General features: G+C 27.7%; 1 protein-coding gene across 3 annotated transcripts in view; it reads right to left on the bottom strand.

Moving 5' to 3' along the window:
- Positions 1-10,994: 10,994 nt before the first annotated feature.
- LOC145284728 (ADP-ribosylation factor-like protein 16) overlaps positions 10,995-25,969 on the bottom strand; it is a 301,276-nt gene continuing 286,301 nt past the window's right edge. For 2 of the 3 annotated variants that reach the window (XM_080133660.1, XM_080133658.1), the window contains exon 5: positions 20,781-21,153. In XM_080133660.1, the coding sequence (XP_079989786.1) occupies positions 20,985-21,153 (169 nt within the window). In that variant the 3' untranslated portion in view covers positions 20,781-20,984. Of the gene's footprint in view, positions 13,304-20,780; positions 21,154-25,969 lie in introns of those variants that run through there. The other variant, XM_080133659.1, reaches the window with a different exon arrangement.

Raw genomic sequence — 25,969 nt, 5'->3', positions numbered from 1 at the left:
TTTATATAAAGATAGATTTATATAAAGATTGATTTATATATATATATAGATTTATATATCGGTAGGTTTATATAGAGATAGATTTATATATCGATAAATTTACATATCGATAGATTTATGAATTGATCGATTTATATATAGATAGATTTATGTATTGATAGGTTTATATATCGATGGATTTATAAATAGATAGATTTATATATCGATAGATTTATATATCGATAGATTTATATATCGATAGATTTTTATATAAATATATTTACATATATAGAAAATGTATATATAGATAGATTTATATATAGATAGGTTTATATATCGATAGATTTATATATCGATAGATTTATATATCGATCGATTTATATATCGATCGATTTATATATCGACAGATTTATATATAGATGAATTTATATATCGATAGATTTATATATCGATAGATTTATATCCAGATAGATTTATATACAGATAGATTTATATATCGACTGATTAATATATCGATAGATTTATATGTAGATAGATTTCTTTATCGATAGATTTATATATACATAAATTTATATATAGATCGATTTATATACAGATAGATTTATATAGCGAAAGATTTATATATCGATAGATTTATATATCGATAGATTTATATATAGATAGATTTATATATAGATAGATTAATGTATCGATAGATTTATATATATAGATCGATTTATATATCGATTGATTTATATCTAGATAGATTAATATATCTATAGATTTATATATCGATAGATTTATATATAAATTGATTTATATATCGATATTTATATATAGATAGATTTATATATTGATAGATTTAAATATCGAAAGATTTATATATATTGATTTATATATCGATAGATTTATATATATTGATTTATATATCGATAGATTTATATATAGATATATTTATATATCGAGAGATTTAAATATAGATTGATTTATATATAGATCGATTTATATATAGATATATTTATATATCGATTGATTTATATATAGATTGATTAATATATAGATCGATTTATACATAGATCGATTTATACATCGATGGATTTATGTATAGATAGATTTATGCATGGATACATTTATATATAGATAGATTTATATACCGAATGATTTATGTATCGATAGATTTATGTATCAATATGTATATATAGATAGATTTATATATCGATAGATTAATATATAGATAGATTTATATATTGATAGATGTATATATTAATATTTATATATCGATAGATTTATATATCGATAGATTTATATATCGATGATTTATTTATCGATAGATTTATGTATTGATGGATTTATATATCGATAGATTTATATATAGATGGATTAATATATCGATAAATTTATATAGATAGATTTATATATTGATCGATTTATATATAGATAGATTTATATGTAGACAGATTTATATATCGATAGATTTCTGTATATATCGATTTACATATAGATTGATTTATATATCGATCGATTTATATATACATAGATTTCTATATAAGTAGATTTATATATAGATAGGTTTATATATCGATGGATTGATATATCGATAGATTTATATATATAAATGTATATCGTGATAAGTTTTTATATCGATAGTTTTATATTTCAATAGATTTGTATATCAATATTTATATATCGATAGATTTATATATATATATATCGATTTATTTATCGATAGATTCATATATAGATGGATTCATATATCGATAGATTTATATATAGATACATTTATATAACGATAGATTTATATATCTATGGATTTATATATCGATAGGTTTATATATCGATAGAAGTATATATGGATAGGTTTATATATAGATAGATTTATACATCGATGGATTTATATATCGATAGTTTTATATATCGATAGATTTATGTATTGATACATTTATATATTGATAGATTTATATATCGATAGATACAGATAGATTTATATACAGATTGATTTATAATCGATAGATTTATATATAGACAGATTTATATATAGACAGATTTATATATAGATATAGATCGACTGATATATCGATAGATTTATATATAGATATATTGATATATACATAGATTTATATATACATAGATTTATATATCGATAGATTTATATATTGATTAATTTATATAAAGATAGATTTATATATCGATAGATTTATATATCGATTGATTTATATATCGATAGATTTATACATAGATAGATTTGTATATTGATAGATTTATATATCGATAGATTTATATATCGATAGATATTGGTAGATATATATATACAGATTGATTTATAATCGATAGATTTATATATAGATATATTTATATATAGATCCACTGATATATCGATAGATTTATATATAGATATATTGATATATACATAGATCTATATATACATACATTTATATATCGATAGATTTATATATTGATTAATTTATATATAGATAGATTTATACATCCATAGATTTATATATCGATAGATTTATATATTGATAGATTTATATATCGATAGATTTATATATCGATAGATTTATATATAGATGTTTATATCGATAGATTTATATAAAGATTTATATATCAATAGATTTATATATAAATAGATTTATATATCGATATATTTATTTAAAGATGTATATATAGATTTACATATCGATTAATTACTATATTGATAGATTTATACATATATAGATTTATATATCGATATTCATATATTATATATATATAAATAGATAAATGTATACATCGATAGATTTGTATATAGATCGATTCATATGTTTATAGATGTATATATCAATATTTATATATAGATAGATTTATATATCGATAGTTTTATATACAGGTAGATTTATATATAGAAAGATTTATGTACAGATCGATTCATATATCGATAGATTTATATATAGATAGATTTATGTTTGGATGAATTTATATATAGATAGAGTTATATATTGAATGATTATGTATCGATAGATTTATATATCAATATTTATAAATGAATAGATTTATATATCGATAGATTTATATATAGATAGATTTATATATGGATAGATTTATATATAGATGTATTTATATACAGATAGATTTATATATAGATGGATTTATATGTACAAAGATTTATATATAGATAGACTTATATGTACATAGATTTATATATAGATAGACTTATATATCGATAGTTTCATATATAGATAGATTTATTTATCGACTGAGTTATATATCGATAGATTTATATATAGATAGATTTATACATAGATGTATATCTCGATAGATTTATATATCGATAGATTTATATATAGATCGATTTATATATCGATAGATTTTTATATCGATGGATTTATATATAGATAGATTTATATATCGATAGATTTATATATCGATAGATTTAAGTATTGATCGATTTATATATAGATGGATTCATATATAGATAGATTTATATATCGATAGTTTTATATCTCGGTGGATTTATATATAAATAGATTTATATATAGATAGATTTATATGTAGATAGATTTATATGTAGATAGATGTATACGTAGATAGAGTTATATGTAGATAGGTTTATATATCGATAGATTTATATATAGATGTATATATCGATAGAGTTCTATATAGATTTATATATATAGATTTACATATCGATAGATTAATATATAGATCGATTTATATATCGATGGATTTATATATAGATAGATGTATAAACAGAACGATTCATATATCGATAGATTTATCCATAGATAGATGTACGTTTGGATACATTTATATATAGATAGATTTATATATCGAATGATTTATATATCGATAGATTTATATATAGATAGGTTTATATATCGATAGATTTATATATCAATATTTATATATGGGTAGATTTATATATGGATAGATTTATATATAGATAGATGTATATAACAATATTTATATATAGATAAATTTATATATTGGTAGATTTATATATAGATAGATTTATATGTCGATGGATTTATATATCCATAGATTCATATATAGATAGGTTTTTATAACGGTAGAGTTGTATATCTATGGATTTTTATATCGATAGATTTATATCTGGATAGGTTTATATATCGATAGATGTATATATAGATAGATTTATATATATATATATATATATATATATATATATATATATATACAGATTTTTATATCGATATTTATATATTGATAGATTTATATATAGATAGATTTATATATCGATAAATTTATATATCGATAGATTTATCTATCGGTAAATTTCTATAGATAGATTTATATATCGGTAGATGTATATATCGATAGATAGATATGTATATAGAGAGATTTACATATTGATATATGTATACACAGATAGATTTATACATAGATAGATTTATATATCAATAAATTTATGTATATATCGATTTATATTTAGATAGATTTATACATAGATAGACTTATATATCGATAGATTTATACATCGATAGTTTTGTGTATTTATAGATTTATGTACATATCGATTCATATAAAGACAGAGTTATATACAGATAGATTTATATATAGATAGATTTATATATCGATGGATTTATATATAGATAGATTTATTTATCGAAAGATTTACATATCGATATATGTATATATGGATAGATTTATATAGATAGATTTATATATCGATAGATTCATATATAGATCGACTTATGTATCGATAGATTTATATATCGATCGATTTATATATCAATATTTATATATAGATAGATTTATATTTCGATAGATTTATATATAGATGGATTTATATATCGATTGATTTATATTTCAATCTATATATATAAAAATGTAATTCCTGTTTTGTTACCAGTGAATAAAAACATATTTTTAAGTTACCAATGTATTTTAAATTTTCAGACAACGCATACAGTCGATGGATGTTTTTATGTTATTAAAATAAATTTACCTTGCGAATTATTAAAATATTAAATAAAATAAATATATTTTTAACCGTTAGTGCGAACCTGCTTTGTTGATAAAACTGATTCATTTCACAGCCACGAATTGAAGAAAAAGAAGTAGATTTCATGTTCTGTTTAATCGATAAGTAAAAATAAAATATAATGCATATGTTTATCTTCCATATTTTTTAATTTACACATATTTTCTTTATTATATAAGGCCAAAAAAAGTTTGTCGCTTGCTTTTTGAGTGTTTTTTTTTTTTTTTTTTTTTTTCGATATAAGATTGGTTGGTAAAAGTACAGTTTTTTTACGAATATTTTGTGCTAATGCAAAGAGTAGTCCGCGCTATTTTTTAAATCATATTTTCAGGTTTAATTAAAGTTTTTTATATGTTTTTTATTGAATTTTAAGGTTAAAATACATCCTCCCCTCCCCATGTTAAGAATGTCTTATTAAATATTAACGTTATTATTACAACCTGGATCACTCTCTGCATGAGTACTGTACTTTCACCTAACAATTTAATAAACAAAACATGGTACTTATGCAGAGAAAGTACCATAATAATATAATAATAGAATAATAACGTTATTTAGAACGCCATTCTTTACACTGGGAGGACGTTTTGTTACTATTCTATAATTTCACCTAACAATCTAATAAACAAAAGATGGTACTTATGCAGAGAAGGTACCGTGCTGAAATAACGCTATTAAGAAAGCCACTCCTAACATGGGAAAGGGAGAGTGTTCTGTAACTATTTTATATTTTCACCTAACAATTTAATAATAAAAGATAGATAGATTAATATATCGATAGATTTATATATCGATAGATTCATATATAGATGGATTTATATATCGGTAAATTTATCTAGATTAATTTATATATCGATGGATTAATATATAGAAAGATTTATATATCGATAGATTTATATATCGATAGATTTATATATAGATAGGTTTATATATCGATAGATATATATTTACATATCGATGGATTAATATATCGATAGATTTATATATAGATAGATTTATATAACGATTAATTTATAAATCTATGGATTTATATATCGATAGATTTATATATCGATAGATTAATATATCGATAGATTTATATACAGATAGATTTATATACCGATATATTTATATATCGATAGATTTATATATCGATAAATTTATATATAGATTTATATATTCATAGATTTATATATCGATAGATTTATATATTGATAGATTTATATATCGATAGATTTACATACAGAAAGATTTATATAAAGATAGATTTATATATCGATGGATTCACATATCGATAGATTTATATATAGACTTATATATCGATAGATTTATATATAGATAGATTTATATATACATAGATTTATACATCGATAGATTTATATATTGATAGATTTATATATAGATTGATTTATATATCGATAGTTTTATATATATATAGATTTATACATCGATAGATTTATAAATAGATAGATTTATATATCGATAGATTTATGTATGGATACATTTATATATAGATAGATTTATATATCGAATGATTTATGTATCGATAGATTTATATATCAATATTTATATATAGATAGATTTATATATAGAGAGATTTGTATATCAATATATATATATGGATAGATTTATATATGGATAGATTTATACATAGTTAGATTATATATCGATAGATTTATATATAGATAGATTTATATATCGATAGAGTCATATATAGATAGATTTATATATTGATAGATCTATATATCGAGTGATTTATATATTGGTACATTCATATAGATTGATTTATATATCGATAGATTTATATATCGATAGATTAATATATCTATAGATTTATATATAGATAGCTTTATGTAAAGAGATGTATTTCTCGATAGATTTATATGTCGATAGATTTATATATAGATAGATTTATACAACAATATTTATATATAGATAGATTTATACATCGATAGATTTATATATCTATAGATTTATATATAGATAGATTTATATATCGATATTTATATATAGAAATATTCATATATCGATAGATTTATATATGTTGATTTATATATCGATAGATTTGTATATAGATAGATTTATATATCGATATATATATATATATATATATATATATATAGAGAGAGAGAGAGAGAGATTTATATATCGATAGTTTATATATATATATATAGAGAGAGAGAGAGATTTATATATCGATAGATTTATATATAGATAAATTTATATATCGAAAGATTTGTATATCTATAGATTTATATATAAACAGGTTTATATATCCACAGATTTATATATCGATAGATTTATATACAGATAGATTTATATAAAGGTACATTTATATATAGATAGATTTATATACAGACAGATTAATATATCGATAGGTTTATATATAGATAGATTTATACATGGATAGATTTATATATCGATAGAATTATATATATATATATATATATATTTATATATTGATAGATTTATATATAGATAGATTTATATATCGATCGATTAATATATAGATAGATTTATATATCGATAGATGTATATATAGATAGATTTATATATAGATAGATTTATATATATATATATATAGATTCATATATCGATAGATTTATATATCGATATTTATATATTGTTAGATTTATATATAGATAGATTAATATATCGATAGATTCATATCGATAGATTTATATATCGATAGATTTATATCCATATAGATTTATATACAGATATATTTATATATAGATAGATTTATATACAGACAACTTTATATATAGATAGATTAATATATCGATAGATTTATATACAGATAAATATATCGATAGATTTATATATAGGTAGATTTTTATATCGATAGATTTATTTATAGAAAGATTTATATATCGATAGATTTATATATAGATAGATTTATATGTCGATAGATTTATTTATCGATAGATGTATATATATATAGATTATATATCGATAGATTTATATACAGATAGATTTATATACAGATAAATTTATAGATAGATAGATTAATATATCGATAGATTTATATATAGGTAGATTTTTATATCGATAGATTTATATATAGAAAGATTTATATATAGATAGTTTCATATATAGATAGATTTATATATCGATAGATTTATATATCGATGGATTTATATATCGATAGATTAATATATAGGTAGATTTTCATATCGATAGAATTATATATTGATATTTTTGTATAGATAGATTTATATATAGATAGATTTATATATCGATAGATTTATATATAGCTTGGTTTATATATCGATAGATTTATATATCGATAGATTTATATATAGATAGTTTTGTATCTCGATAGATTTATATATCGATATCTATATATCGATAGATTTATATATAGAAAGATTTATATATAAATAGATATATATCTAAATATATATATATATAAATCTTTCTATATATAAATCTATCGATATAAAAATCTACCTATATATAAATCTATCGATATATTTATCTATATATAAATTTATCTGTATATAAATCTATCGATATATTAATCTATCTATATATAAAGTTATCTGTATATAAATCTATCTATATATAAATATATATATATATATATATCGATAGATTTATATATATATTTATATATATATCGATAGATTTATATCTAGATCAATTTATATATCGATAGATTATATATCGGTCGATTTATATATCAATATTTATATATAGATAGATTTATATATCGATAGATTTATATATAGATATTTATATACAGATTGATTTAATTATCGATAGATTCATATATAGATAGATTTATATATCGATAGTTTAATATATTGATAGATTTATACATCGATAGATTCATATATAGACAGATTTATATATAGATAGAGAGATTTATATATAGATAGATTTATATATCGATAGATTTATATATCAATATTTATATATCGATAGATTTATATATAGACAGATTTATATATACATAAATTTATATATCGATGGATTTATATATCGATAGATTTATATATAGGTAGATTTTCATATCGATAGATTTATATATTAATATTTTTATATAGATAGATTTATATAGAGAGAGATTTATATATCGATGGATTTATATTTAGATAGATTTATATATCGATAGATGTATATATCAATATGTATATATAGATAGAGTTATATATAGATTAATATAATTATCAATAGATTCATATATAGATAGATTTATACATCGATAGATTTATGTATAGACAGATTTATATATATATATATATATATATATATATATATAGAGAGAGAGAGAGAGAGAGAGAGAGATTTGTATATAGATATATGTATATATCGATAGATTTATACATAGATTAATTTTTATATAGATAAATTCATATATCGATTGATTTATATATGGATATTTATATATAGATAGATTTATATATCGGTAGATTTATATATCGATAGATTTATACATCTATAGAGTTATATATAGATATATTTATGTATAGATAGATTTATATATAGATAGGTGTATATATCGATAGATTTATATATCGATAATTATATATAGATTTATATATGGATAGATTTATATATAGATAGATTTACATATCGATTAATTTACATATAGATAGATTTATATATAGATAGATTGATATATCGATAGATGTATATATGGGGAGATTTATATATAGGTATATTTATATAGAGATATTTATATAACGATAGATTTATATATAGATAGATTTATATATCGATGGATTCATATGTAGATAGATTTATATATCGATGGATTCATATGTAGATAGATTTATATATTCGTAGGTGTATAGATCGATAGATTTATATATAGATAGATTTATATAGAGATAGATTTATATATCGATGGATTTATATATCGATAGATTTATATATAGATATTTATATACAGTTTTATTTTATTATCGGTAGATTGATATATAGATAGATTTATATATAGATAGATTTATATATCGATAGATTTATATAGAGATAGATTTATACCTCAATAGATTTAGATATAGACAGATTTATATAAATATAGATTTATATATAGATCGATTTATATATCCATAGATTTCTATATCTGTAGATTTATATATCGATAGATTTATATATCAATATTTATATATAGATAGATTTATATATAGATAAATTTATACATAGATAAATTTATATATCGATAGATTTATACATCGATAGATTTATATATAGGTAGATTTATATATCGATAGATTTATATATAGATATATTTATATATGGATATGTATTTATAGTTAGATTTATATATAAATAGATTTATATATCGATAGATTTATATATAGATTTATATATCGGTAGATTTATATATCGATAGATTTATACATCGATATATTTTTATATAGATAGATTTATATATAGATAGATGTATATCTCGATAGATTTATATATCGATAGATTTATATATAGATAGATTTATATATTGAGTGATTTATATATAGATAGGTGTATATATCGATAGATTTATATATAGATAGATTTATATATAGATAGGTTTTATATATCGATAGATTTATATACAGATAGATTTATATATATTATTCCATTATTGGAAGTCATTTTTAGATTAGCATTATATATATTAATTTGATTAATTTATTTTTATTTCGGACTATTAGTCTCATCTTTATTAGTTGTTGTTTCATCGTTTCAGTTGGTTTGTTTATTCACAACGTTTAGACGAACTATTCCTCTGACGCAAGGCCATATATACATTGTGAATAAACAAACCAATAAAAGATGAAAAACAACAACTAATAAGGATGAGACTAATAGTCCGAAATAAAAATAAATTAATAAAATTAATAGATAGATTTATATATAGATATTTATATATAGATAGATTTATATACTAATAGATTTATAGATAGATAGATTTATATGCTAAATTAATAATTAAAAATGATAGAAGAACGATACCTTAAAAAGAAAAAGAAGAATGTTACTGTGTAGAAAAAATTAATAGAAGAAATAAGAAAAAAAAGATAGATCGATAGACATACAAATAACGAATTGTTGATTTTGAATATGAAAATTGCAAACACAGGAAATAGAAGAAAAAATATTTATACAGACAATGTGAAAAATAGAGAGAAAGAAAAAAGAAGAAATAGAAAATACGTGAATTTTAATTACAGTGTGGTTGAAAAAGACCTGTCAGCTTAAGAGAAACATGTCAATCAGAAAAGTTTGTTATGGAATTTGAAATGTGTAAGTGTCGAAATTGTTAACTGTAATACTCGGTGTTCTTTTTGTGTGAAACAATGGACGATTTCTGTCAATGTGAAATCTTATTTTTCTCCAATTTGTACGTGTTTTTCTTGGGAATTTCTTTTTTTTTTTCTGGTGTGGGAAAAATGTTGTTCATTGTATGTAAATGGATGTAAACTGCATAATGAAATTTTAATATGTATGTTTTTTTAGATTAATAAATAAACACAAGTGTTGTCTACAGGGGATTGTGTTTTATGGATGATTGGAAAAAAATCACTTGTTCTGGCGGTTATATAGAGACTGATGACATCCAGTAAAAGTTTCGCTGCTGATTAATTTAATTAATTTAATTATGTGTACGTATGTAAATGGGATGATTTTGAAATTTTTTTTTTTCGTAGAGTGATTCCATTTTTTTTTTTTTTTTTTTTTTTTTTTTTACATTTTTTTTTTTCAAATTGGGATTTCCCTTGATTTCGAGTAGAGTAAACGAGAATTCATGTGCGGAAATCCCATATTTTCCGCTAAGCTATATGCCTCGAAGGCAGTCACTGTTACCGACCTGGGAAAAAAAATGTTTTTCCAATATAGCAGAATGGAATATATTTCTGTCCAGCGTCAGGGAGCAAATGGAACGCCCCTAACATGGCATAAGGGGAAGAAGACATAATGGCAGAAGTGGCCATAATGTTACGAATCACTCAGATAAGTAAAAGGTGATTTTTTTTTTCTCTGAAAATCCCAGAGTTTTGGTGACGTGGACAATTTTAGTTTCCATGGATCTGTTATTTTGTTGTTGAACTTTTAAGTTGATGAAGGATTGTCTAGAACTTTATAATAGAATCATTTTTTTTTTTTTGGAAACAACTATGTATTTTAATCGCAAATGTCTATGTATTTTTTGTAAACGACTGTGCTTTAAAAAAATCTTTTTTTTATGATATTCTGTGAAATGGTGAAGGTGATGCAGCCAACCTCAGAATTTGATGACATGGAAAATTTTGGGTTTCCACGAATCTGTGTTTTGTTATTTGGAATTTTATTCTTGGTGAGATTAGACTTTGTGAATGCTTATAAGGAATTTTTTATTATTATAATTTTTATGTAATTGATGTTTTCTCGAATCAGTATTGTGCAGGTTTTTCTTGTTCTTTGACATGTATTTTTTTCGCATAATGGAGAAGGAGTGATCTTTGTCTTGTAGGGTTTATTTAAATAATTATTAATTTAAAAGTAAGAACATGTTGTTAATTAATTAAAAATAATAATAATAATAAAATTGGGAAAAGAGAAAGAAATAAGAAGATTTAAGCAATGTACCGAAGTAAGAAATAGAAAAAAAAAGACACACTACTGGGTTATGAGTAAGGGGTCAACTAGTTCTTAAATTTTGAAAGAGTCAAGGGTTCAGTTGGTATTTATTCTAGTTTTTGAGATGGTCGTGGAATTTTTTTTTTGTTTACGTTTTTCGTGGGATTTTTCTCTGGATTTGTAATTCGGCGGGAGACATAGGAAAATGCTCTCGTAATGTTATAAGGAAAATCTTTTATTTCGTATGAGTCATGTGCTTATGGAAACGTGTATAGCTGTGATGAGAGATTATCATGATCTCTGTATGATCCTAAGATGCGAGATGGAGGCCATGGGGTCACGGGGAGTTGTTGACCTTCGAGGGCACAAGGATTCACGCCACATGATATTATTTGTGGATGTTATTTTATTTATTAGATGTTATTATTTATTGGATAATGGTATGACAGTTTTCTTTGCCAGTGGGGTGAGCTTAGGTATTCCTTTCTTAGTAAATGTGGGTAGAAGAAAATGTATGTCCGCCATACATTTTTGATAAAAAAGGGGGAAAGGAATGTTAGGAAACAGGTCGAACATAAGAAAGAAATATGGTAAATTATATTGTAGACATGTTTTACTGGAAGTGAGGGTCAGCTGATGGGATCTGCATGTGAGTCACGTGATCAGGTTAGCTGGAGTCAGTGAGTTTGGATTTGGACGTAGAGAAAAGCGGATGGCTTAACAGGTCGTCCCCTCCCCTTCACTGGGAGAGGGACGCTGACGTGTATGAAAATAAGACCTCAAAGTAACCACGAATGCAAAGACATCCACTTTCCATTCTTCTGCGATCAACACCTGGAAGGTGAATAAAAAAACTATATAAAACCAATCATCGTCTTGGAGTGAATGAATATTCGTCCAAAACAGGTTTCCAGTCTTCCCTCCAAGAACAAGATGCATTCCAGGTGGACAAGATTAACAACGCATGAAGTTAACGTATATCCAAAATACATGTACCACACACACACAACTGCACATGAACAGATATGAATATATGACAAATAGACAGCAACATTTACATGATCATACAATCGGTTTCATGATACCAACAATACAACAATATGTCAGGATAAGAATGCTGAAAACCTAAGAAATGATTCTCCCACATGCTCCAAGGAAGTTTTAGCAATAATGGTAACCAAGCATTGGGTGTGTAAATCTATGGATATCAAAACAACATTTCTGCAAAGCAAGGAGCTGGGTCAGCTGGTCTATCTGGATCCGCTTAAAGCAGCGACTGTGCCCCAGGGCTATATTTAGAAACTCTTCAAATATGTATATGGCTTGAACGATGCTTCTAGGTCTTGGTATCTCACACTCAAGGAGGAATTAATGAAGTCAGGAGCTTCAAAATATGATCAGGCTATATTTACAAGGCATTTTGCAAACAAACTGCAGGGTATAATTGCCACCCATATGTGGATGATTTTTGTGTTGCAGAAATTTTTCAGAGAAAAGTTATAGACAAGATCCATTAAGTATTTGCAGTTAAATCTGAAGAAATTGCAGAGTTTCAGTACGTATGATAAGACATCCAACAAAATGATAAAAATGTTAAACTCAGACAGAAAGAGTATGTAAAGAAATTAAAATATATTCCAGTGGAAACAGGTAGGAACATTAAAGACAAAATATCCGCAACAGAAATTATCAAACTCAGGCAAGTTATTGGCTTACTACCTAGACTAGAATTGATCTTAGCTAAAATGTTAATACATTAAGTTTTATACGCAGACAAATGTGGAATGTATAAAACGTGCAAATATTAATTGTTGTCGATAGTAGTGCTTCATTCGCTAAGCTGACTGACGGAGGATCTCAAGGAGGTTACATAATCTTTTTGATTGACGATAACAACAAATATATCGCCATACCTGGCAGTCCAAGTGCATTAGAAAATGGTCAAAAGCACACTAGCTGTTGAAAAACTAGACATGGTTGACATATCGGAAGCTTGCATATTTTACAGAAAATTATTATTGGAATTTATCCAGATAAAGGATGAATCTGAAAAGATCAAAATAATCTGCAAAACAAATTTGCAGATTATTTTGATGTTTTCACTCATTTTAGATGAAAGGCTTTGCATCGAGATGGCTATTTTGAGCAAAATCTTAGAAAGAAAAGAAATGGCAGAGTTCTCTTGAATATACCAACAAATAAACAAATAACTGACTGCTTAACTAAAAAAAGAAGTCCCTTCATTTAAAATACTTGAGTTTGTAGCTGAACCAGAAGAACCATACATTTAATACCGTGATTTTTTTTTCTTTTGCAAAGATCATCAAAAGCTAAGTTATGCCATTTTCTATCTATAATTTTGAAATCCACCTGCCTTGATAAAAAAGAAAAACTTATGTATTGCAGACATTATTTTCGATTCATTTATTTTTTTCCAGGTTTGACTAAATTTCTTAACATTTCAACTGCACTTATCTTTCTTTTGCTTTTTTTTTCTGTTTTTTTTTTCTCCAAATTATATCTGCACTATTAACTAAACACTGAAAAATGCTTTTTCTCAGCAGTATGCATTATTTCTTAACCAGTCTAAACTTAGTACCCAAGCCAAATTAACCAGCTTTTAAACGGGTTCTTCCAAAGTAAATACAAAAAAAAAACCCAACCTCACAAATTGAAAGTTCCATTACGGTATCTTATAAAGGTAAAGCTCGAATGCTCAAATCATTCTCTATCGAGGTTAGATAAAGCAAAAAAGAAAAGAAAATATTTACGCATAATTATGTGAGGGAAGATTATTTTCAACTATTCTCCTAAACTGAGAACGGAGTAATGGACTTATAAGTAGATATTAATAAGTTCTTACATTTTTATTTTATTTTTATTTTTCTCTATTTATATATATATATATTTTTTTTTTTTTTTAATGAAGAGTAGATAATACACTGTGGTTGTGTTATCGGCAGCTCCAGTAACTATCGCTTCTCCTTTTTTGTCCCTCAGTCCTCATTTCCAATGAGTGATTTTTCTGACAAAGGGTGAAGAAAAAGCTGCTTTCCAGGTCGGTAATACTTCGTGAACAGTAGCCTGAAATGTCGGAAATTTTTCTGTTTCTATGTCTATCCTTGTGGCCATGTCACTAGTAAGGATGCTGGAGGTAAACGTTTCATTTGGGCTGACATTACCCGCTTGATAGTCAGGGACCCGTATCTTGGTTAACCACTAAGGAGGCTGTCCTATCAGCAGGTGTAAAGTACTGGGGCTGCTGTATTGCCATTTGCTGAATGGATTCTGGACCATGCAGTAGTTTCTGTTGAGGCCTCTCGATGCCATACTAGTGGGTAATTGTTACAGCTTTACCTTATCATGTGCTACAAAAAAAAAAAAAAATTTCCTCTTTCTCTCTCTTACTTTCCTTCTCTGTCCTACTCTAACCAAGTCTGTTGACTTGTTCCACAAACCCCAAAAACTCAACATGAAATATCTCAAAAAAACCAAAAAAAAACACGAATAAACCTAGAACCCCATCCTCCAACGTAGACCCCTACTACCATGTCTCCTTCTCCAATATCAGGGGTCAACGTTCCAACCTTCCAGAGGTTGAAACCCAATTACAGGAGACGAAACTGGACTTACTCTTTCTAAGCGAAACTGGTATAGGACCGACCACTTCCCTAGATGAGTTCATAATAAAAGGATACTCTAACTTAATATCTAAATCTGACCCCCAAGATCGCCATGAACATGGAATATGCGCCTACATTAAAGATGGCTTCCCGTGTGGTAGAGATATCTCCAGAGAAGACCCTAATTTACATTATATGTGCTCCCGGGTTGCACTTGCTTACACCAACGCATTCATATTTGCTCTCTATCGCCCCCACAACAGCGGGGTTACTGTCTTTCAGTCCTCATTTCCTGCATAATATCTGAGAAAACTGACCTCATCCTGTCTGCTCATCCTTCAGCTACCATTCACATTTGCGGTGACTTCAATGTCCATAATGTGGAATGGCTGATCCACTCAAATAAGACAGATGATGAGGGGAGGTTCTGTCATGATTTTGCCATTGCCTATGACCTCACTCAGATTGTTCATGAACCCACCCATGTGCCCGGTACTACCGGTCAGTATACAAGCCTTCTAGACCTTTTTCTCACAACTTCCCCTGAGCTATGTTCATGTTTTGTTCTGTCTCCCCTGGGATCCTCCGATCACACAGTTGTATCAGTTAAGATAAAAATGAAATTCAGTAAGTCTTCAGATGTACCTCTCCACCGTACTGTATATCGATACTCTATGGCTGACTGGGATAGCTTCCATACATTCATATCTGATCTACCTCTGCATTCCATGTTTAAAAAGGATGTATCCTTTATAGTATCAGACCTGACCAAATGGCTAATTGTAGGCATAGACCAATTCATACCATCCAAAAAATTCCAACAAAAACCTAACAGCCAGCCATGGTCCTCCCCAGAATGTGCTGCTGCCATCGTGCACAGAAATCACTTTTTCCATAGCTACCAACGTAATAGATTTTTTTTTTTTTACAAGGTGTTCACCACTTATCAAGGCCCGGAAGCCACTCAGGGATAAGGGTTATTGTAAGTAAAGTACGTTAGTGTGGATATTTAAAGTGTCTACTTAAGGGGGCGGTTCATCAAGAATTTGTTTACGTTGGACTTGAAGACATCCAAGTTGTAGTCAGGAGGGAAGCAGGCAGACGGAACAGAGTTCCACAAGCACGCAGTTCTAAGATGTACTGAGACTAAAGCTGCCTTCAGGACTGCCAGCAACCACTGTAAAAGAGTGATAAAAAATGCAAGAGAGCTATATGCTCAGTCCGTCAAATCCAAAGTAGCTGAGCAGCGACTTGGTTCCCACCAGTTTTGGCAAATAGCAAACAGGATCCTGAACAGATGCGTGCGTTCCATCCCAACCATCATCAATGGACCTGAGGTCATCTCATCAGCATCAGACAAGGCCAAACTATTCGCCAAGAACTTTGCAGCTAACTCTACCCTCTGCGACGAAGGGCATCAACTCCCCATATTTCCTCCTACAACTGACAACACCTTATCCAACATACAAATATCTGTGCACAAGGTCGCCAAACTAATCAAGAACCTTGATTCCAGTAAAGCAACTGGCCCAGACGGAATTCCAATTATAGTGTTGAAAAAGCTTTGACTAGAACTTGCCCCCATACTTACAAAACTGTTTAAGCGTTGCCTTAAGGAGAAGTGCTTTCCAACACCCTGGAAAACCGCATCAGTATTCCCTGTATTTAAGAACTCAGATGATAAGTCATCCCCCTCTCAGTACAGACCAATAAGTCTCTTGTGTGTCATGAGTTAGTTACTGGAATCCATATTAAATAAAGAAGTAGTCAACCACCTCAGCAGAAATAACCTCCTTAGTGATATGCAATATGGTTTCCGTTCTGCTAGATCTACAGCTGATGTGCTAACAGTTATATCCCATAGGATTAGTGAATCTCTTGACAAAGACTTCCTTTCTAGGGCAATTGCTCTTGATATATCAAAGGCCTTCAACAAGGTATGGCATAAGGGCCTACTTCACAAGATTTCCAGCTACGGTATAACTGGAAATGTTTTCTCAATAATTAAATTATTTCTCTCTGATAGGCTCATAAGAGTAGTGGTTGATGGGCAGCAATCAGAGGCCCACAGTATTAATGCTGGTCCGCCAGGGGTCCATTCTGGGCCCAACTCTCTTCCTGATCTACATCAATGATCTCCCAAAACACATACTTAATTCATTTGTTCGTTGACATCTATGCTGATGACATGACAATCTACGGCAAGACATCAAAGGCCGTAAATGACAAAGCTCTCTCTGATTCTCTCTCCTCTGATCTTGAGCACGTGGTTCAGTGGGGGAAGAGATGGCTGGTTACTTTTAATGCATCTAAAACCAAGCTTCTAACTTTACATCATCAACACTCTGTTCATCTAGCATTAATTGAAATGGATGGCTCTTGTCTTGGGGAGGCTTCATGTTTTGACAAGCTCTTGGGTTTGACCTTTACTCCTGATCTGAAATGGAACACATATATAAAATCTGTTGCCCGGGCCGCTGGGAAAATGGTAGGATCCTTCTACCGCTCCAGAAGATATCTCACTACTGATGCAATTCTCTATCTCTATAAAAGCCAAGTACGTCCAAAGATGGAATAGTGCTGCTATATCTGGGCAGGAGCTGCAAAAAACAGCCTATCCTGCCTTGATAAAGTACAAAATAAACTTTGTGGCTTAGTGGGGGATGCTCTCTTCTCTTCCCTGCAACCTCTCTCCCACAGAAGGGACGTTGTGAGCCTATCTTTGTTTTATTGTTATCTCCATGGCAAGTGCTCGTCCGAGTTCCAATCTCTGGTCCCCCCCTCACCAATCCTTCATGATAAACACCTGTCTAGCTAAAACAACTGTCAGTAATTTCCCCCACTCTTTATTTGTGCCTAAATCAAAACGTAGATTCCATGAACATAGCTTTTTTCTGAGAAGTGCACGCCTGTGGAATTCTCTTCCGTTTGCCTGTTTCCCACCTGACTACAACTTGGAAATCTTCAAGTCCAACATAAACAAATTCCTGATTAATCGCCCCCTTAAGTAAGACACTTTATCAAATCTCCAATACCAACTATTATTACGATATTATCCCATTGATTATTGTACACAAAATAACCCTTATACCCGAGTGGCTTATGGGCCTTGATAAGTGGTGATCTCCATGTAAAAAAAAAAAATAAATAAAAAGGAGAAGATTGTTAACCTTACTGAATTGTCTCCCTTATCAGTTTTTAACCAGGGAGAGAGTCTTTTCACTTAAAACGGTGAAAAGAGACACTTGAATATTGGGCATGCACAAAATCATCTTCCAATTTACTCCCATTGTCAGTTTTTTTTATATTATGTACTACTTACACTTTCTATACACTGTTGAAGAACACAATAGAAGCTCTTCTTTTGTCAATAAGTTCCATTTTACCATAAACGACTGTGTAAATGAATTGAGAACATGAGTTATGGATGAGATTTTTTACCTCCTTTCATCAGACAGTAGAAATTGAATTTTCAATCGTAAATATTTCATTCAATTTCAATTTGTGAATGTCATACCAACGAGTGTGAGGCCCAGTTAGTATGTATGCATGTACTTTAAAGGCTCTTTGACACACCTCTGATCTGCCACTGTACATGATTATAACATTATCTTTTAAGACATTAAGTATCCGTATTGTCATAAATTGTACGACTTAATATAATGTATTAATAATAATCAAGGAACTGTATATTTAAATAAATTGGTTTCATACAAGAAAAACAAGAGAAATATACAGATGAAGATGTGAATGAAAATAAACGTTTATAATATAATTGTACATTTGAGTATATTCCTATAAAAAAAAACATTCAATGAAAATAGAATCAAAATTGCATTTTGCAATTTTAATTCTATTTTCATTGAATTTTTGGGTTTGTATTACTGTACACATAGATTCGAAAAAGTTGTCAAAAAACAAATATAGAACAAATAAATGTTATCAAAGGCAAGATAAGTTACTTTTCTACCTAACTCGATATAATTCACGTGTTTTTATTCAGTGTAACATGTTTATTCAGCTCGAAAAACATGCAATGTTTACCGATGTATTGGAAAATTCAAAATGGCAGCCGACTGTCTCTCGGAGAGGGTACGTTTGGGAAAAGGTATTATAAATAATAAACTAGACAAAATACTGTTAGAAAACAACCGAATACATGTCAACTTATGTCACGGTAACATATATTGAGCGAATTTCTAACAGTATTTTGTCTAGTTTATTATTTATAATACCTTTTCCCAAACGTACCCTCTCCGAGAGACAGTCGGCTGCCATTTTGAATTTTCCAATACATCGGTAAACATTGCATGTTTTTCGAGCTGAATAAACATGTTACACTGAATAAAAACACGTGAATTATATCGAGTTAGGTAGAAAAGTAACTTATCTTGCCTTTGATAACATTTATTTGTTCTATATTTGTTTTTTGACAACTTTTTCGAATCTATGTGTACAGTAATACAAACCCGAATTTTTTTTTATACGGTCTTTAAAAAATAAAATCAAAACAGGTTCAACTAAAAGATAATTTTCTGGCTAATAAAATAATGTTATTCTTTCAGATTTAAAAACACTTTCTTAATTACAAAGCTAAGTTTCCAAAGCTGTTTTTAATTAATATTTTTTTATTAAAACTCTATTGAAAAATGAAATAACTTTTAAAAAAAGTAAGAAAAAAACTAATGTTTAAAATAAATAATTTTGAATTTTAATTGTAAATCCTATAAAATTGCAAATTCAAATATTTAATCTGAAGAAAAAAATACATGGACATGTGTAGAATGTTCTTTTTTAAAATATCATATTAAAGAATGGCAAAATGTAAAAATTGTCATTCATGTTAATAATGAAAAAAGAGAAGAAATTACAACTATAAATATCAATTCTTGTCATTTGGTTTTCAAATTTGCTTGTAACCATCGAAATATCTCCTCCAGACCTTGGCCTGACCAGGCACTCATTTCATGAATTGTAATTCTCTGTGTGGAATTTTTTAAAATTTCTTCTAACCGCAAATAATTCTCAAATTCTGGTCGAGGCATTACAGTTCCTAAGTCTCTGAAAACAGAAAGAAAATATTTGGGAATGGAGACAAAAAACAGAAGAAAAAAATCAATAATCAAAAAATAAGTAAATCTAAAGCAATTTAGTATTCATTGGAATTGACACACTCAAATTAATATATAATATTTCATTCAAATTTTCAATCACTTTTTGCAAGAGAAAACAAAGTTTGATATTTATACATTTTTAAAATGTGTGAATATCAAAAGCAGAACTTATCAAAGAAGTTGATTCTGTTTTGAGAGACCATTTTTGCTGAAAGTTTACAAAAGATTTAATGAGATAAAATGAACTTCAAATTTATAAAACAAATTAGATTCTGGTTCTCATTTGAAAATGCAACCGTAAAACTAATTTCTTTAAAATAAATAAAATAAATATTAATAAATAAAATAAACAGTATAATTTAAAATCACGAGTTTTGTTTTAAGCTGCGAAATCTGCAATTCAACTTAAATCTGTTATATCAAGTTGTAATATCAACTACAAGAAAAATGTTAGAACATTTGTATCATTTCACCTGTTTTTTGTTAAATTAATTAAAGCTTTCAAAACTCTTTTCTCTTAACCTTACTTAGTAAATTTTTTTTTGAATTTTCTTCCTTTGAAGATTGTAATGCTGGGTATCGGGCAGCCAAACCAGCTGCCAACATTGCCCCGCTTTTTATTGAAACCAACCGAGAGCTCTTTTTAGTATCCTCGCTGTTCCCTTAAGTGCAATTGTCGGGATCTCTTTTGCACTTGGTTCACCAGGAATATTAGTTAGGTAGGACTTCAGGTTCTTCTTCATAAGCCCTGTGGTACCTATGATAACTGGTATGATTGATATCTCCTTCAGATTCCAGTTTTTTTTACATATCATACATGAGACCTTGGTATTTAGTCTGAATGTCCACTAACATGATTGTTCAAATAAACTAAGTCTCTCCATAAACATAAAAGGAGCTCAAAAGGTTGAAATTTCAATCTCAACTACACTTTCTGTATATTTAGCAGTTTCTTGTTTCTGAAAATTTCTAATCTCTGTATTTGTAGAAGCAGAGTTTTCAACTTAATATAATTTAAGAAAACTTATCAATATATTATAATTGTTTGGAAACCTCTCCATACTGAGATCGCAGCCCATACTATGGAATATATGGAAAAAATGTGGATCATTTCTTTAGAACTTATTCCACATTCAGACTCACAGTAAGCCTCACAAAAACAAAGGTCATGTCTACTTCCTATTCAGCTCTTTATTGAACTTCACACATTTGCCCAAGCAAAAAGACTTAGCACACTGGATTAATCTAACTTGATTGTATTCTTTTGAAAGACGTTTCTCTTGATTACAAACAAAGATTAAAAAGTGAGAAAATGCGAGAAAACTTTTTACAAATTCAAAAAGTGAATCTGGTCAGATAGAGATATATTGACACAAATTTAGTAATTATATCACTGTCATCTGGAAAAACTTTAAAAATAATGAGTAATAGTTCAGTATTTCCAGCAGTTTTAAGACTCTTCTTATTACAAAATATTTTTCTACTTGACTTAAATGTGTGTGTGTGTGTGTGTGTGTGTGTGTGTGTGTGTGTGTGTGTATATATATATATATCTCTAATATTTTAGGTGTATAGTCAAACTTACATGCTTTTAACTCAATGGATATTTCGTTTTTTCAATTAAAAAATTCTATGATGAAATTCCAAAACAAGTATAAATGAATTTTGGTTTCAATAAAGTTAAACAAAAATTATATCAAGAAAAACGATTTATTTTCAATTTTTCATGGCCATTTCATTGGAAACAACCAAAGCAAAGTTAAAATTTGCTGCCAAACATGAATCATTCTTCAAGAGTACAAGGAAAAAAAGAGGGATTCACATTTGCTAAATGAGTCATAATTTGTGATATATGCATCGATGGTTCAATTTGATTGAAGATTAGCCATTTTAACTTTTATAAACAAATCTCTATCAAAGTTATTGTCCATTGTATATATATATATATATATATATATAGAGAGAGAGAGAGAGAGATTAGTGTTGGCATGATTAATCGGAATTGGGAATCGAAAAAATCTGAAGTTTTAGGGGTATCAGAATCAGAAAAATTTTCCCATGCCAATAACGATTCTTTTAATTGTCTATTTTATTGAATTTTGTTAAAAGCAAAATCTCCCACTACTGGTAGTAATGATATAATAATAAATATTTATTGATTTTAAACTAATTACAATAATGGGATCTCATTACGGGAGGATTTATCCAAATAATTCTTTTCCCTGACCAGAAATTGATTTTGAGTAAACCTAATTAAATAAGATCTGACCTTAAGACTAAAATCACATGTGACACCTTTTATTTTCAATATAAATTTAAAAACTAAAGTTAACATTCTTATCAACTTATTTAAAGAGGAAAATCTTTTTACATTAATTACAGAAAGATCATTTAACTCATCCTTACACCTGGTGTATGCATTAGTGAGTATTTTATAGGCTGAACTAAGGCACTCCAAGCCAAAGGTACGCCAGTCAAAGTTATCTCCCTTTAAACAGACAGACCGCTCAACCCAAATTCCATCTCTCTTCTAAATTTATTTATGTGAGATACCTCACATAACAAAGTCTGCAGGATTATCTCCTGTGTTGATATATTTGAATTTAACTTTATATTTCTTGTTATGTAAATCAACAATCGTTTCTTTTTATATCCTTTAAATGATTTCTGGTAAATTGACACTTCAAGTTAACAATATCAGACAGAAGCCAGGATACCACAACTTGAGCATCCACAGCTATAATGATTTCATTCAACATTTTGGAATAGTACATATTAACCAGCACAGAAACGTGTTTGACACACATATAAACAGCTAATAATTCCAATGTGGGTAAGGTCCTCTTAACAGAAGGAGTTACCTTTGCCTTGATAAAAATCAAATTAGCTTCACCATGCTGATATAAATATTCAGCCATAGTGTAAACCTGATTTGAAGCGTCACAAAATACTATCAAGACTGCAACAGAATCTGTATCAACAAAGTATCTGTTGAACTCAAGATTTCCAATACCAATTAGCTCTTGATAAAGACTCGTCCAAGAGACCAAAATATCATTCTGGTCCCAGGAAGTCCCCAATTTCCAGAACTTGCTCAGAATTATCCTTAATAGTTACAGGTAATACCAATCCTATTGGATCAAAGACTAAGGAATTCATGGAGAAGATGTCACGTTTAGTAGAGACATTCCTTCCAACAATGCAAGAACGTAATTTCATCTTGCCAGATGTAAAGTCATAAAGGTAACCCAAAACCTTTTCATATGTATTTCCATCAGAGAAGTAATTGTCATCAAGTTTCATCCACTGTGCAACCAGTTTGCTCTTACTGCAGCAAGTTTAAAAAAAAACAAACTCCTTCCTGCATAACCACTACAGCGTCTCAATACAACTGTAGAAGATGGGCGGAAGACTGGTGTGTCTTCACTAAATTGTCAACATAAAACCTTTCAACAAATAAATCCTTACAATGACCTGGTGGATATTTCTCCACATGGTACTTCACAATGTAATTTAAAATAAATGGGCTGGATACAAACCTAAATATGAGTCGTGTAACTAAAATATACTAGTCTATTTTCAAACTTAAAAAAAAAAGAAAAAGAAAAAAGGTTTTTATTGATTTCATTTTTTAGCTTAATCATTAGAAAAATCTTTCTGATGTCTGCCAAAAGAATGAACCGATTAGTCCTGAATTTGAGATTAATTGGAGCATATCCGACTACAAATTTACTTCGGCATAAGCGCAGTCATTAATAGGTTTTCCACCTGTTCTCAAAGAACGATTGTAAACAGGACAGATCTTTGTTATACACTGTAAGTTTTGTTTAAACACTGAACGATGCGGCACCCAACTGTACTTACTAAAAGAAGGGTTGACATTTATTCTCTCTTTTATACCTTTCTTCTCTTGTTCCAAAAACACCTGACAATATTCAAGATACAAATACCTTTCAGACAATTTACGAAAAACCTGATCTAACACCGACAGGGCTACCTGGTAGTTAGAAGGTACAGTACTTAGTTTATCCTGATCACAGTTGTTGACAAAACATAGAAGAATGAAAGGCTTGAATTTCTTCTTATTGTAGTCACTGAACTCATTTTCTACGATGTCCATTATACAACCTATCAACGGTTCTATCAACAGAGGACTCTTCGTAACTGTTCCAAATTTCAGCATATTCTGATTTAGAGTCCAACACAAAGTAAACATGATTAATATCGCAAGAAGAATATTTGTTGACAGTGTGAGCATAATTCAAAATCTATTCTTCTGTCTGAGAAGATCTAAGGAGCTATACTTCCAAACAAAATCTTGCCCCGAGGGAACTTCCAAATGTGTCCCCCTCTAAATTTGATGAAATTCATAGACCCTAGGAATTTAATCACATCAACTCCTAATACGCCATGGATGGGCAACGTATCGTTGTTCAACTCAGAATAATCAGTAGCTAGCTCAACTTTCATAAGATCTTCAATTACAGAAATCAATCCATTAATATAGAAATTAAGATCTAAATTCTTATCAATCAAGAAAGACATAGAACAAATTCCTTGAGGGAACTTCAGGTTAAGGTTAATTTCTTTCAACTTTTTTAGCTCTTTCTCAAGAAAGTTTTAATTAAGAATTTAAGATCCTTTTAGGGAAAAACTAAACCAAAAAACTTATCCAAGAAGCTAAAAGATAAATATGATATCTCACTACTTGTATCCAGCAAACAATTGAATGATACTTATTTGTCACACTCTATATCGACAGA

The sequence above is a fragment of the Euprymna scolopes genome, chromosome 9, assembly GCF_053919585.1.
Source record: "Euprymna scolopes isolate OS-2025 chromosome 9, ASM5391958v1, whole genome shotgun sequence".
Lineage (NCBI taxonomy): Eukaryota > Metazoa > Mollusca > Cephalopoda > Sepiida > Sepiolidae > Euprymna > Euprymna scolopes.
The sequence above is the reverse complement of the archived record's forward strand: the minus strand, read 5'-3'. Positions and strand labels throughout refer to the sequence as shown.